General features: G+C 36.3%; 1 protein-coding gene across 3 annotated transcripts in view; it reads right to left on the bottom strand.

The window, feature by feature from the left end:
- SEC24D (SEC24 homolog D, COPII coat complex component) overlaps positions 1–17,367 on the bottom strand; it is a 115,703-nt gene that overhangs the window by 39,693 nt on the left and 58,643 nt on the right. For all 3 annotated transcript variants that reach the window (XM_039479108.2, XM_039479109.2, XM_074396962.1), the window contains exons 9-12: positions 16,207–16,345; positions 12,892–13,007; positions 6,031–6,155; positions 507–698 (exon numbers count right to left, since the gene is read on the bottom strand). In XM_039479108.2, the coding sequence (XP_039335042.1) occupies positions 507–698; positions 6,031–6,155; positions 12,892–13,007; positions 16,207–16,345 (572 nt within the window). The remainder of the gene's footprint in view (positions 1–506; positions 699–6,030; positions 6,156–12,891; positions 13,008–16,206; positions 16,346–17,367) is intronic.

Raw genomic sequence — 17,367 nt, 5'->3', positions numbered from 1 at the left:
ACATTCAAGCCTAAACACATACGGTATTTATTTGACACCAACACCTATAGGTAAGTTTCCTTAGGAAATGATACCGTAGCATGGCTTGGCACCAAAATCTATGATTTGAATAGAACATTTACAAAATCACTCTTTGTAGATATTTTTTCCTATTCACTGCATTACTGATCTCTTAGACCATAAATTATTGGAACAGTGGCTATATATTCAGTTGTGATATCATCACTGAATACATTCATCCACATATAGGAAATAGCTCCCTTAAAATACCTTTCCAGAAAAAAAGAAAGAATTGATAGGGTTGGATATGAGTATTCAAAATATTCTTTCTTTTAGATACTAGTCTATATTAAGAAAAAAAAGGCTTAACATAAATGATAAGTTTTATAATCCATGCCTTGAACCCCCCTTGCTAATGACAAAACAATGCATGATTGAATCAAAACACAGTGCAACTAAAACAGACACCTGATTCTCTTTTAAATTATAAAATGCTTGATATTTACTTATGAATCACAGATTGGGATTCTTGATAGTTCACAAGGAAACCATCCAACAGAGGAACAAAGACTTCTCCAACATCAGTCACTACCATCATCTGAGGCTGGGCCAAATTACTCTTCACATTAAAGAAATGGAGAACTTTGTTATACGTGATAAAACCCACTCGAATTGCAGACGTCTCTTCTTGCTCTTCCCTATAAGAAAAAAATGTGTTTGAGATACATTATAAACTTAGAATGAAAAGGAGGTTTCTGTCTGAAACTCAGTAAGTGTGTCTTCTATAAAATACATAAAGACATGTTTAAAGTTTTTGTCTTATTCTATTACCAGGTGTAAACAATACTAGTCATGGCAATAGGGGATAAGAGTTATCACAAAAATAAACAAACTGATAAGGAAAAAAAATCTTCAAAATTCTAGGTAAAAATCATATTTCTGTAACATTTATTTTTAATCTATAGAAAATAATAATGCTTTTTTCATGAATAAACTAGGCTTATTACATTCCTTATAAGCAAGGCTCTCTCAAAAGTCACCAGAAGGTCAGAAGAACAAATGGAATATCTGAAGCAAGGGATGAGGAAACCACACTCATATTACTAACAGGACAGCTGCTTTTATCGAGAAAACACTTGCTCCTCCTCTCTGATTCTTTCCTTACATATCAGAAAATTGCAATAGAAAACAGGCTAGATTTTGAGAACTATATACCTTATAACAGGCGTCCCCGAACTTTTTACACAGGGGGCCAGTTCACTGTCCCTCAGACCGCTGGAGGGCCGCCACATACTGTGCTCCTCTCACTGACCACCAATGAAAGAGGTGCCCCTTCCTGAAGGGCGGCGGGGGCCAGATAAATGGCCTCAGGGGGCCGCATGCGGCCCGCGGGCCGTAGTTTGGGGACACCGGCCTTATAAACACATAGGGTAAACATATAAAATACATTTATAAAATGAAGGTGTAGTTGCTATAAGGTGAGCATTTATGATGGTCATGGCAAAGCACTAAAAAGCTCCAAGGCTCCAAAACTGTAACAAAGAGTAGATTTTTTTTTTTAAATTCCAAAATGAGGCTTTAGTATTCCTATAAGTGTAAAGGCATGAATATTCTCATTCCAATCTATAGTCTACAGTCTATAGTAAGTACATTCAGAATTTTCTGGTCTAAACTTTAGTTTCATGTTTGCTGAGTGCATTGTACTGTCTATTTTTCTCTCCTTTAAAAGAAAATAACTAGATACTATTGATGCTCTTACTAATTTTCAATGGAGAATATTACATAGTGCTCAATGGTTAAGTAAAAGCCACAAAAGATACATGCCACTTTCTTTGACCATTAGATGTCAGTTTAACTTATTCTGATTAAAGGACAACTATTTTGAAAAGGAACCTGATAGCCTGGCGTGGTGGCTTATGCCTGTAATCCCAGCACTTTGGGAGGCCGAGGTGGGCAGATCACAAGGTCAGGAGTTTGAGACCAGCCTGACCAACATGATGAAATCCAGTCTCTACTACAAATACAAAAATTAGCTGGGCATGGTGGCATGCACCTGTAATCCCAGCCACTAAGGAGGCTGAGGCAAGAGAGTTGCTTGAACCCGGGAGGTGAAGGTTGCAGTGAGCCAAGATTGTGCCAGTGCACTCCAGCCTGGGTAACAACAAAGTGAGACTCTGTCTCAAAAAAAAAAAAAGGAGTCTGGTTTGCCCAGCTTCTAAATTTTGCATATATCCTAAAGAGTTACTCAAGTATAAGAGAGAGGAAAATGGAGGTATCTAGATGGAAGTTTCTCAAGTTCAAATTGCTGATTCTGCCGCAGACTTACCAATTTCTTTGATATGTCATCAGAGTACAGACTGATAAGGTACTGACTTTGAACTGTGTTTTCTTCTCTACTTCCTTCACTAACTGAGGGTAGTTGTTCTTCACTGGGCAGTTTAAATAGATTCTTATAATCCCTTGCAAAAGCACTTGGTAACTGTTTATATTCTGGACACTTGCAAAACTTTCAGAAATGAGAATCCCTGTTCTTTCTAACTACACATACACAGACACTCATGCACACCTCAATATCCTAAATGGTGCAACTGTATGCAACTAACTGCTATGCTATACTGCATCCATGCTTGCCCCAACCCTTTCCTGATTCATTAGAATCTTAGTCTTCAAAACCAAGTGCAAATTCTTCCTCCTCTGTGAAATCTCTCCTGATGCTATCAATTGGAAGTCATTTCCTCTTCTCAACTCTTATAAATCGTTCTCATTGGGCTCTTAGCATAAGGTACCTTTTAGTAAACATTTCGTTGAGTCCTTGAGTACGTGCTAATAAAGGGCAGCACCCAAAGTTTATGTTACCTGTCCCCTGAAGGTCAAGTACAATGTGGTGAATCAGAGGTTTTATTGAGGATGATTATCATGATGGTGAAAAACTGGATTTGGGATGGCAGGTTAGAGCCCCGACTGACAACCCAATAGTACACATTTCTTCCCAGCTCCAGTTTAGTGATGTAACCCTGACAGTTTAGAACCAGCCTGGCTAGAAGCACTGACACCATGGATTGAGCAAAGACTACAAATCAAGGCTTTATTTATTTGAGAGACAGCTTACCAGCACACCACTAGTTAAGCTCCCATTTCCAGTAAAACTTTCTATGACATTAGGTGAAACACATCCCAGCAAATCACAAAGGGATTTATTCTCTTTTAATAGTTAATTTAGAATCAACTAAGGCAAAAGACACAAAAGAAAATCTACAGAGGAAAATCTAGATTACTTATTTCCCATTGGATTTGGACATTTTCGAATGATGGGAAAGGAGTATCCTGGGATTCACAGGGTTCACTTAAGATCTAAATTAACATTTTTAAAAGCATCTAATCAGAACACCCTACATTATTACAAAATATTAGTACTGGTCTCCATGGGAACATTTAAAAAAATTTGTTTGAGAAACAGAACTGTACTAAAATTTCCTTCAACAGTATAACTGCCTTATTAAATCATATCCAGAAGAAAACTAATTTTCAGCTTCGTCTTCATATTAATTCTAGACAAGTTCTGTGAAGTTATATAAGAGACATTATAAAGACTAACACGTTTTGTTCTTCTGCTTTTCAATGATCACTTCTCTCCATGCTTGGCCCGTCATCATTTTAATGGAATAACCTGACAGAGCAATACTGAAGACATTAGCAACTAGGTGAACCAGAAAATTTTAAGATCAAGCACTTGGAACGTTTTAGTTTCAGCAGCACTAAAAACAAACAGATTAAAAAAAAAAAAAAAAAACCAAAAAACTAAAGAGCTTGATCTGAACAACAGATGAAACATTTCAAATCTTTTCTTCCCTGTTCCAGAGAAGTGAGAAAAGTCTGGCGACCTTGAGAGGCCAAAGGTATAAATTCAAAGTTAAATAGTACAGAATGAGGCCTTCTTGTTCCAAAAGATTAGCTAGGAGATTAACATACCCTAAGATGTTAATCAAGACTTCAGACTGTGCTTTTTAAAAAGCTGTTTGGCATAGTACCTGCTTTAGTACAAAGAGGTAGATCAAACTGATGACAATCTTACCATTAAAAAAATAAAGTTACACAGATGCACAGCCCAAAATAAATTTCAGGGAGAAGGAACAAGATTTGTTTTAAAAGATCAAGGAGGAAAAGGTAATTGGCTTGAATAAATTCTTTTAAAAGAGAGATTGGAATAGTGGCAGAGAATAATCAACAGTATCCTTTTATTTTTTCCTCCTATCTTTTGCCAAAGTCACACATCCCTGCTTCAATGGGACGTAACATTATAACGACACGAAAGGAGGGAGTGTGATTTCATAACTTACGTCAACAGGTTATTAGCTTCATATCACCAGCATTGATAAGAAACAAGGGATTGGTGAAGTAACTGTCTATGATAATAGATTAGCCTAAGTTGAACCAGTTTGAGAGAAGGAAAAGAGAGAAAAACCATTTCCAGACATTAGTTTTCTTTCATGCTAATCAAGTTCAAAATTCAGATTAAACCAGCCCTATGACAGAGTTCTGTAAGAAAATACGTCATATTCAGCAGAAAATCCATACTTCTCAAGTTTCTTTAAGAATGGGGTAAGGGAAACTACAGTCGCAAACACATCTGCAGGCATCAGATGCCTTATGCGACCATCTTCAACTTGCTCCCAGCTCATTCTTCATTTTAGAATTTAGTTTGGAATTGCCTCGGTGTTTTTTAAACATCCCCACTGCTTTTCCAAACCATCTCAAAAATATTATGACTTCAGCTTCACGGATACAAACAAAACTATTCCTGGGAGGTCCAGAGTTCATCTGTCCGAGCCTCATGAGTCGCAAAGCACCAGTCATATGTGCAAACAATACAGAGAAGTGGGCACCCAAAGATTCATGGAGCTCTAAGGGCTGAAGCCAACACCCCACCCTCCAGAAAAACAACCGTGTCCAGAACAAAGACAGATGATATTCAGGGAGACAGGGAGAGGGTGGGACGGGCAGGAACTAGGTTACAGACAACATTTTCTAACCTGTTCATGTTTCCTCACATGAAGGATGGCATTCTCCCTGCTCATGAATCTCCTTAGATGTTATTCCCCATCCTAAACAACTAGTTTTTAGAATAAGATAATTTAAAAATAGCCATGTTTGATTTAGAGACAATAAGAGAAAGAGAAAAAGGGATATCGCTAGTTATTCCCTGCTAGTTTCCAAATATCTCTTTTAAAAGCTTTTATTCACACCACCATACATTTTTTTCCTCTTTATCTTTCAAAACACATACGGTTGTTTTTTCTCCCCTGAAATTTGTTTTGGGCTGTGTACATGTGTAACTTTATATTTCTTATGGTAAGATTGTCATCAGTTTGATTTACTTCTCTGTTCTACAGCAGGTAATATACCAAACAGCCTTTTTAAAGCACAGTCTGAAGTCTTGACTAAGGTCTAGGGTTTGTTCACCGATGAGCGATTAGAATTAGTTGTCCACCTTTCCTTGCTGCCCTCTTGCGATGGCAAGGAATGTGGTGCACCTCGTGCTGTTAAGTTACAGGACAGAGGCAGTAAAGCTGCAAATGGGTTGGACAGCTTATCATTAAGGGCAAAAGGAAATTGCCTAAACATCTACCATCTCTGCCGTAAGACGACAGTTTAGTTTCCTGACATCCTTTTGAACCCTGCCATGCTCAGCAGCTACAGTTTCCTCTGGAAAATCAATGCTTCAAAAAGTGAATAACACATCCAAAGTCTTTCCCATCACACTGTTAGGATTCTTCTTAGAATTTATAATGTAGTTTGAATGTTTTTTACTGTAGCTTTTTTTTTTTTTTATCAGTTTGTTTCTTTTGCTTTGTACAAAAGATCTCTCTAACTTTTTAAGAACTCAAAACAAGGTGCTGTTTGATTTATGACTAATTACCCTATGTCCTCATTAGCAAAAAATATCAGTTGGTCATTCAGCACTTATCTTCTGGCCAATAAATTAACTAGGCAATAACGTATAAGTTGTAAAGAGAATGATGGTTCCCTTACTTTGGAAGTTTTTCCAGCACGGTCTTCAGTTCTTCACATATGAGCTTGACAAGTCCATTCTTTATGTTACTATATGAAACATCAATCATGAAGATGAAGGCTGGTGGGTTGGGAGGCTTATTCTTCTACAGGAAAGCAAACACATCACACAAATAGATAGAAAGTAAATACATTGCATAATAAAATGTTGATACTCATTAGAAATCCTTGAAAGTTATCAGATGTTTCATTTAATTTTTAGGACATATCATCTGTGGAATTAAATCATTTTTCTAGAATATCTAGAGCATCTGGTTTCAGACACTATTAAAAAGATAAAAGAATTTGTTTATTTTCCAGGGTATGACCTGGGTCAGTATTGAATTAGACATTATTATGACATCTAGCACAGAAGGTTCACTTTTGCAAAGTTTTATTACTACAGTTGCTGAAGGGAGAGTACAGTATTATGGCTAGACTTGCTTATAACACTCTGCCTTAGTTCAAAATATGTTTGGCACACTAACAAATTATGCTTAAAAAGAGTACATATAATAGTATTTGTTTTTGAAACTGTAATAAAACTTCATTAATTTGGATGTCACTATTTTAGACTCTCTTCTATTAGCTCTTTCTGTTTAAAAGATATGAAATTGTTTATGAAAATATAACTATACTTCTAAAACCTGTACGATATTGTTAAGTCCTCACCTACTTTCTTACACATTCGTGGTAACATAGAATGTTAGGCCTTTTCTTTATCTGTTTAAAACAATCACTGTGACATAAAGCAGCTGCTATGAAAATGTTTTTTAATTGTTGGTCCCTTTCTGGCTGGTGTTCAAACAGCTTTTAGGAAGTGATCCTTCAGTTGCATCTTACAAAATATTTAGAAAAGAGAGCCACAGGCAAACAACTTTAGTGACCTATACTAGAGAATAATTAAGACCAACGTGATTTTTAACTTTATGATAAATCACAAAAATTTCTAAAATTGTATTTTAATTATTTTAAAATTAGATGACTATGTCTGTAAATTATCTTACTGATTCATTCTATATCCACTACAAGGCTAGATATAACTTTTTAAAATAAAATCCTTCATTTTAAAGAAAAACCAATTATAGGACTTACAAATCATCATCCTGAAAATTTCATCAGCTTGCCAAAATCAGACGAACAAAGAAATGAAGAAATTCTGCTTTCTATGTGAATAATTTTTATTGCAAATCATTCCTGATTTACACCTACTTTAATTTACAACATAGACTTATGCTGATCTATAATGGGCAAAAATAATAAGCATTTCCATTAATTAAGCCAAAACCTCTTTGTGAAAGACCCAAGTATGCTGTACCTTCTTGTAATCTCTTCTAAATTCAGCATTAGCAATTCCTTATGGAATAGTTTCTGTATCTCCAAATTGCACATTTCTACAAAAATGCTTCACTATAACTTGTTTTTGATATACTCAAAATTAATTCATCATTCCTCTAAATCACATTCTCTTCCCATTTCTCTGTCTCTATCGATAACATCACCACATGCCAACTCAAAGGCTTGAAAGCCAGAAATTGTATTTGGCTGTTTCTTTTCCTTCAATAACTGAGTCCCATTGTTTTCATTTTTCAGAATGATTCTTAAATGATGTTTTGGCCCACCCCTACTCTTAACCATCTGAAAGCTTGTCATCTCATGCCTAGATGACTGTCATGGCTTCATCATTATCTTCCTTAATCTATTACTCTACCCATTCAATCCAGCTGGCTTTTTCCAACAAGCTTAACACGTATGTACTCGATAAAACACTGGTTTTCCATGCCATCTTACTAACACTGCTCTCTTACAGATCACTAAACCATCTAGATTGCAACCTATAGTGTCTTGAAATAAAATCCAGCTCTCATCCTAGATCTCTTCTCTCTTTGCAATTTTAGGCGCAGCAGACCACTTTGGCTCTCTTAGCTGTCAAGGCACTGAGACATCATTTCCTCTCCCAGTTCTCTGTTGTTTCTGTTTTTCATTTTCTCATCTTTATCTAACTTCTCTCCTCCTACCCATGTCCATCACAGAAATCTCATTCATTTGCTCAGTTTTAACCAGCACCTCTATATAGGCAACTCTTCAAATTCTCTCTCACTGTGATCCCTTTTGGGCTCAAGACCAACATTCCAATTAACTATAGCATACAGCCACATAAAAGTTCTACCAGCACCTTAGACTCAAAATTTTAGAGATTATGACAACATTTTCCCCACTGTATTTGTCTTTCCTATAAGAAATTTACTTAAAAAACACAATTAGCTAAAATAATCTGGGCTTGAAATCTCACTGTCTCCATGGACTTGTCCACCTCACTTAGATTATACAGCCAGTTAACTGTGAAGGCCCATGTGGCTCTCCTAGTTCCAGTAGCCAAATTTAGATTATCAATTTCTCTCTTTTTCTATTATTTTTAACTGTGGAAAAGTGAACATAAAACCCTTTCAAGTGTACAGTTCAGTGGCATTAAGTGCACTCATATTGCTGTGCAACCATTACCACCATCCATCACAGAATGCTTTTCAGCTTGTAAAACTGAAACCGTACCCTTAAACAATCTGTTACCTCTCTCCAGCACCTGGCAATCACCATCCTATGTTCTGTCTCTATGAATTTGACTACTCTACATACCACATACAGAATCATTCCATATTTATCCTTTTCGTGGCTGGCTTATTTGACTTAGCATAACATCTTCAACATTCATCCATGTTGTAGCATAGGTCAGAATTCCCTTCCTTTTTGAGGCTGAATAATATTCCATTGTACATATGTAGCACATTTTGCTCTTCCATTCTTCTGTCGATAGACACTTGGTTGCTTCCTCTTTTTGGCTACTGTGAATACTGCTGCTATGAACATGGATATGTGAATGTCTTTTTGAGACTCAGCTTTCAATTATTTTGGGTATATACCCAGAAGTGAAATTGCTAGGTCGTATGGTAATTCTATTTTTAATTTTTTGAGGAATTATCATACTACCCTCATTTTCTTTTAGTTGGACAACTACATTAATTTCTAATACACCCTTGCCTCTAATCTCTCCTCTCATTATATAGACTACTGTCAGAATAAACTATCTGATGCTCGATACAGATCACAATGCTACCTTCTCTGAGAACAGGAAGTTTACTGAGTCCTTAGAGCCTAGCACAGAGCATGGCACCACAAAGAATGCTCATTAACTGTTGACTGAGTGAGTGAATTCATGGATGAATGAATGAAAAAACTCCATCTTCACCTTTAATTGTCGACATGGCCTACTGAATTAACATAAATTCTTCAATGCCTGGCATAGATGACCTACCATGATACTCATTTTAAAAATATGTATAAAAACCTAAAAAATCAAAGATACGATACTGGACCCAGGGGAAAATAAAAAGATAGACTGTGTCCTCAAAACAACTTCCCATTATTCCCAATATGCATTTTCCCAACAACTTGAGTGGTTGACATTTCCAAAACATCTCCTGTCCAGAAGTCACAGACTAGTGGGCCTAAGCCAAAAATTTGTCTGGAAAAGTGTTTTGTTTGGCAGAGTGTTTCAAAAAATATTTGAATTTAAATATGTTTTGAGGGAAGGGATAATATATTCTCTAATTATCGTGGGCCACGTCACTTCATCTACAATGTCTGCGTAGCCCCTAAAGAAATCTGAATAAATTGTCAATATGTTTGTGAAACTGTGTCTGCTCACTGTTCTAGTTCCCCTCTCCAGGCTCATAGTTTAACCTGCTAAAATGTCACCTTCTCTATGAAGCCTTCCCAATCCTGTTTTCTTATGGTACTATAATCATTCCATTCTTACAGGGTTTATAATATTTGAGTTTATACCAAAATTATATACATTTCTTATCAGGTCTATACATAGTAAGTACATTGAGAGCAGGGTTATCATCTTGCTAATTTTGTTATCCCTTCCAGCACATAGACAAGTACCTTAGAAATGTTATGCACCTGGTAATGTCAAAGTGAATTATAATTAAGTGAAGAAACTCCATTTTTGTTCAGGAAAAATAAAAGCTGACTTGGAAGGAGGTTTTACATTTCAAGTATACTTTACATGCAGATATATTCCATAAACTTATAAACGATAAACTCTCAATTATGTGACAAAACTTTTTTTTTACCAAGGGAACTCCAGGATGATTGTGTTAATCCTTGCTCATGTATACATAGTGTATTGATAGAGAATAGGGCTTCTGTGGTCACACAGATACGGTTTTCAGTCTGGCTCCAACATTTCCTGGATGCATATGAAGCTGGCATTTAGGCACTTTCTAAGCCTAAGTTTCCTCTAATAATGATGGCATGCACCACATGGGTTCACCATGAGGACTAAATGATACAATACATAAAAAGAATTTAGCCTACAGCTTGACACATGGTAAATGTTCAACGATTGTCAATTTTACTATCTAAAATCATCATTAAGATAAGCCACGATGAAAAGGAAAATGTGATTTTGTAATTCCTCTTTCCAAGTGCATGGTATTAAAAAATGCAAGCATAAAGTAAATAAGCTTTTTCATTGTCTGAATAGCTAAGCCAACTCATTATTATACTTTATTTACATTTCAAATTATAATTAAATTTGAAGATGTTTACAGCATATTTATTATGAACTCTACTTGGAATAATAAAAAGAAGATTATGCTTACAAAAAGCTCTTCAAAATGTACAATTTTTGTTTGGTTCCTTGCCTGACTGGGTGAGATTTCCCATCAGTTAGACTTCTGGAGTATTTCCAGATAACAGAGTTTGAAGATACTAAGACTTTTGTTCCCAGAAACAGATTTGACTCTCTGCCTAAGTTTCTACTAAAAAAGCATACAATCAAGATCATGTCGCTTTTTTTGGCAGAGAACTGGAGACTGAGAGTGTGGTCAGGTTTATACGATGGTTTCAAAGATGAGCGAATAAATTTTCCATCCTTAGTTACAATGGCTTTCTTATATTCAATTAAAACATTAATTGAATATAATTTTTGCATGTTGAATATAAAATTTGCATGTTGCCTAATGATTGTCCTTCAGTTAACAGCAGTAAGGAATATATGCTGTCCAAAAGTCATTGTATTTTAGGACATGTTTCTCACCTAAAAATAAAGGATTGGTACCAAAAATATTCCTAGATTTCCCCAAGTATGTTCAGATGTTGCAACATTTTAAAATAATAAAGCATTATGTTTTCTTTAACAACCAGTTCTATGTGATACAGTGCAAAATAATTATATAAAGCAAGAAAATAAATGCAGTAAGGTATGTTAATGAAAAAAAATTTAAGACTCAGTCAATGGGAAAAAAATCTGTTTAGAAAAAATGTTTATTGTCATCTATACTGAATACATGACTGCTCCACATGACTGCTCCCCTTGCAAACATCTATAAAAGAAATTTGCGGGTCAGAAGTTGTTTTCTGGGAATTGGGCATTAGTAGACATTCATTTTTAGAAGAGAAAATAAGTCAGAATGACCCTGTTTCTTCAAGTCCACACATGCTGCTTCAAATATGTGCTGAAATCTGAATGATACCCAAGAAAACGTGATTTTCAAATCAGTGAAGAATTTTAAAGCCCTGCAAGGTACCCATATGGTGTCATTGTGACACTGGACAAGGAAAATGGATAGTCCTGGCAACAGTAATACTCACAAATTCATTCATTTATTCATTCCACATACACTGATCAACTACCTATCCTGTGCCAGATAGTGTGGTAAATGTCATAAAGATAACTAGGGTATCAGAATCTGTAAAGATGACAGACATGCAGTAAGATTTAAATTCCAAGGGGATAAATGCTAATAGAGAGATATAGACCAAATTCCGTGAAAAAACAGAAGCTATAGTAAATAATTACCATGATAAAGACAGAGAAAGTTGCATATGTCTATACACAATAAAATTTCAGCCAGGCATTACAGAATAAATAGGGTGGGGTTTGCCAGTTGGGGTCTGTATAGATGTGACAGGAAAATGGAAAGATAATCTGGTCAAATGAACATCTGGTATAAAGGCATGGAGCTGTCAAAGGGGCTAAGTTCAGAGTATGAGGTGAAAAGTTTTGTACAACTGAAGATACAGCTGAGGTGATAGTTTGGGGTCCAATGCTTAATGGCCCTATAAAGAAAGCTAATTTTTTTTTTTAATTTAAGTTTTTAGAAAAGAAATAAACAATAGAGGTTTATGGGAGGCAGTGAGTGTACAGCCAGTGTCTCATGATCACATTACAGAGCAGTAGAATCAAAGGCGAGGATCTCAGGCTGCTGAGATAGTGTAAGAGGGATTCTGAGAGCCCAAACCACCGTGGCAGTAACTGCAGTGAAGAGAGGTGCAGAGACACGTCAACCGTCCTCCTAACCATTTTGTTGAGCGTTTCTCTTTGAAGGGAAGTTTTTCTGAGACTCTTTACAAAATAAAGGGGGCAGAGGCAATGTATGAAACTACTGTATTAAGAACCAGGTATATTCTGTCTGTCAGGGACATAAAAATTATTGTTTTCTATTTGTGACACCACATTTCAGTTTTTTGGCAGAGAACTAGAAACTGAGAGTATGGTTAGATTTATACTATGGTTGCAAACATCAGCAAATAAATTTTCCATCATTAGTTACAATGGCTTTTTTACATTTAATTGAAAAATTAAGTGTTTGCACAGGATTCTTCTTCAGTTAACAGCAGTTAGGAGTATGTGGTGAAATGGTACCACCACTATCAGCATTTTGGTACCATCAAAATGCTTTGTTTGTGAATCAAAAGTCAGTTCTTTACATATGAAAGTTATTCACTTGAATCTGACACTGATTCATAAATCCTTGAAGTTCTGGGAACACTTACTCTGCAATAATCCAAAGTGGCAACATATTCATAAGATCCTAGAGATAACTCTGGTTTCTCATAGTGGTCTAATCTTCTTCCAATGTGGTCCAGATGTTGGAAATAGAATGGTGGAACTAATAAAAACAAAATAGAAAAGAAAATATTTTGTTTTTATAAACACAGACAATTTAATAAGTTCTCAAAATTTATTAAGGAAGGAAAGGAGTTCGTATCAGGAAAAATGTATTTTAAAGCTGGAATGTAGTACAACTTAAATATGTACTATTTTAAAAACATGTCTTAGAAAGGAGGAGGGTTCCTCTTCTACAAGTTATTGATGACAAGGAACATTTATGATTTAGAACATCCTAGAAAAACAGGATATAAAAGTACTGGTGTTTTTAAGTTGTCACAACCCAAATTTAATTGTCTCCATTTTATTACTTCTTTTAAAAAGAATTCCACTTTTCTAACTATTTGAATTTTTAATATGCCTAACAGAAATAAACATTCATTATTTGAACTATACTATGAACTACAATATTTATTATGCTTTAATTAAGAGATGTCTTCACCCACGGGGAGTTTGCATGGTAATCTTTTAATGTTTGGGCTTAAGAGTGGAGAGGATTACTGTATTAGGGAAAGACTACACCACTTAGATCTCAGCTAAGGAACTTTAATTTGATTCAAATGTCTAAGAAGGTTAGTTCTGGCAAAGATCTGGAAGTCATCCAATAGTACAGGAACACTTATGAGTCACATACTGAACACTTGGACAAATATGGCCTGGTATCTCTGTAAAAACGAACTCCTGTTGCCTTGAGATTAACAGGGCTGGCTACTAAACCACTGCCAATGAAAGTATTTAGAAAAACTACCAACGATCTGGTTTTAAGCTTTTTGTAAAGAACAACATTACCATTTGTAAAAACCATACAAGTAATGCTTCTTGTTTTTAAACCAACAATTCAGCACTATATATTTTTGACTGTGAAACTGACATAATAACAAGACTGCTTTCTGAGGTGGTATTTTTTTTAAAAACCCATTGAGGCTTGATTTTTCTACATTGTTACTGTATCACAACCATTACTTTTAAAGTTTTATAAGGTTCTTATGCACATAAAGATCTCTGAATTTGAAAATTTCAACTTCTGGAAAAGATTACAGAAGTAGAAACTGACAGGCTCAGCTGAGGTAAGTAAACTTTGAGGGTCTTAAATTGCTGTTTTGTTACATTTAGATGAGATGGAGGATGCTGCAGAAAGGTACTATGTGAAATTTTTTTCCTTTAAATTTTTTAATATTCATTAGCATTTAATATTGTCTGTCATCTTTTGTGAGCCAAAATTCAAGTCATCCCATAAATCATGTGCTACCCTTTGACCCCTGTCTTGCTGCATGCCTCTGACCACATATGCTCCCCACTAGGCAATCTCTGGACACTTTGCAGGTAAATAAGAGTGGAACCTCGAAGCCAAGCCTGCTGGGTTCTTTCTAACTCCAACAAACCTCTGTCTTTGTTAAACCTAAATAAAGAATGTAGGGGTCAGCATATATTTATGGGAGTCTGGCTTCCTTGTAGAGACAAATATTTAAGCCTAGTATGAATAATTCTATTGGAAAATAAACATGGCAACTTCCTAGGAGTGGATACCTGAGGGAACATAATCTGCTGTGCTGAGATACAAGAATTCTGAGTCGTTTTTCTCTTCCGGGAAGTGGCTGGGCCTTTTAAGGCTCTGAGCCGACACTTTGGGTAGGAGGCCAAAGAGACACAGCAAACTGAAGATCCTTGCTGCTCTTCATGCTGGGGAGGATTTTGGTCACCTTCCTAAGAAAGCTGGGGGCTTGGGTGAAGACATCTGAGGAACTGGTGGGCTCGGTGGAGGACTGTGTCCAAATACTTTGGGAGAAGCCTCTGTCCCTTCTCAGGATTTTTTCCTCTAAAACTAAAGCACAGAGAAATGAATTGTCACAGGGCTCCAGAAATCCAGGTCCCAAGACTGACTGATAGCCATGAATTTGGTTGCAGATTTCATCCAGGCTGAGACAGGAAACAAGATATTCCTTAGAAAGAGAACTAAGGGTCGAGAACTAACAGAATCTGGTCTCAATGGATATCCAATTTGCACTGAGTGGAAACCACAGTTAATGCAAAGAGAGAGACATCCCAAGAGGCTGAGGCCATAGTTTGGAACCAGTCTAGAAGTCAATGATTCAACTCCACAGCAAGGTATGTTTAAGAACTGATGAAATGTCTACATGAGAGGCACTCACAAGGCCAGTCTCTGGCGCTCTAAGTTGGGAAAAGCCCATGGACTGTGTGTGTGTGAGAGACAAGGGGGCAGGGACACAAGAAGGCAAGCAGTGCTCTCCCACAGAGAACGCTCACAGAGCCAAGATGCTCACAGAGCCATGAATGCAATGATGTAGGAGGAATAGTGTCCCCAGCTCAGTTGTCATTAGGGAGTAGCCAGTACCCATGGGCAGAACCATGTGTTCACAGGCAGACAGTGCTATATGCTCTTCAGATTTAATTACCTGCAGGGAAGCCTGTCTATAAAGATAAGAAACAGAAGAAAACTTGTATTCTAATAATCATCACATGGTTCAAAAAATGTCAATGAATATGCAAATTTTCTCAGCCTGAGTATGTACCTCATTTAACAACAAATAATTAAAAATATGCAGACACATTATAAATGCAATAAATGTGAGAATACTTTCAGCAACTTTGCAGTTTTCTTCAACATCAGAGAATTTGTACTGAAATAAAACAAAATATAATGAATACGGGAAAGTTCTTTTTCATAATGTTCTTTCCTGTTTAAACAATCCAACATTTACTTCAGAGTGAAGTGTGTGTGTGTGTGTGTGTGTGTGTGTGTGTGTGTGTGTGTGTGTGTTTTAAAGCCCTTGGTTTTACCTAAGCTTTTCCTAAGTATCAATGAGCTCATATTCAAGGAGTGACAACAGAGGAAAAGTCACCTAAGTTTATCATCTGTAATCATAAGAGGTAAAAATCTTACTTTGTTTCCCACTGAGGCTTGGTGGAAGGGGATTAATAAATAAAAATTTCCGCCTACATTTGAGTTTTCTTTTATAAGAAACATTTCAACTTCCATGTGGGACTCATGTCGTTACCTAAGGTTAAAAGGGGCTTAAATTTCCCAAATAGAACCTGTTATAGTTGATATCCTTCCAGAGAAATTATAAAGAAGGTAGTGCTATATAGAAAAAAGAATCTATACTTTTCCTAAACTAACACATACAATGCATTTTACTTAATAAAGAATTTCACAAAGGGCTTTTAAGGGCACTGCTTACCATCATTCACACAGTTGCAAAACCCACACTGGTACCTCCTTCCTCCTTCGGTGAACTGCATAAACGGGCACATGTAGGCCTTGCACCTGTTGCATCTGACAGGTCCACTCTCGCCGTGATTTACCAAGTAAAGGGGAGTCTATGGAGAGGCAAGAAAAATTAGAATTTCTAGGTATTATAATTTGGAAAACCTTCTAGAAGCACTTTTTTTTTTTGAGACTGATTCTCACTCTGTCAATCAAGCTGGAGTGCAATGGCATCATCTTGGCTCACTGCAACCTCTGCCTCCTGGGTTCAAGCGATTCTCCTGCCTCAGCCTCCCAAGTGGCTGTGATTATAGGTGCCCGCCACCACGCCTGGCTAATTTTTGTATCTGTAGTAGGGACGAGGTTTTATCCTGTTGGCCAGGCTGGTCTCCAACTTCCAACCGCAGGTGATCTGCCCAAAGTGCTGGGATTACAGGAGTAAGCCACCATGCCTGGCCTAATGGTACTTTTTAAGGAACTCAACTCTTAGGTTTTTGCCCCATGACAGTAAAGATGTCTTTCTTGAAAACACAGAAATTCAAAGCCATAAGATGTTGTCCATGATACCCAAACAAAACTTAAGTTTATTTCATTTATCAGGATATATTAATATATGTATATTTATGTCTATGTGTGTATGCTTATTTGCCAAAATGTGTGTGGAAAGAGAATATATAGTGATGGTAATAATACCTAATTATGCTTATGTTAAAAACATTCTGGACACTTTGTTTCACACATTTTGCTGTTTCTTCATAGAATATAAATAGACTTAGATCGGATTTCGAAAGTTCTAGTTTGCATAGCAGCATGCTGTCTACATAGTTCCCCCAAAGCACATCAACCGTTTCTTCAACAATGCAACTGTTTGAAGAATATGCAATAACGTTTATTTACTTAGGCAAGGAGGACAATTCTACCTTTTCTGCTACTTTATTAGAAAAAAAAAGTTTCACAGAATACTCACAATGTGGCTGGCCACGCTGTGCCAGAACCGAAAAAAATAAATCATTCAATTGCTTCTTCCTCATAAACATACATAGAAACCATGATAAATATTTTACAGTTTAAAAGTAAAAAAGCTCAGCATTAAGTCTGCCTTGTTTCTCAACTCTTCCAGCTTTCAGGAGAAAAC

This window comes from Saimiri boliviensis, chromosome 3 (genome assembly GCF_048565385.1).
Source record: "Saimiri boliviensis isolate mSaiBol1 chromosome 3, mSaiBol1.pri, whole genome shotgun sequence".
Taxonomy (NCBI): domain Eukaryota; kingdom Metazoa; phylum Chordata; class Mammalia; order Primates; family Cebidae; genus Saimiri; species Saimiri boliviensis.
The sequence above is the reverse complement of the archived record's forward strand: the minus strand, read 5'-3'. Positions and strand labels throughout refer to the sequence as shown.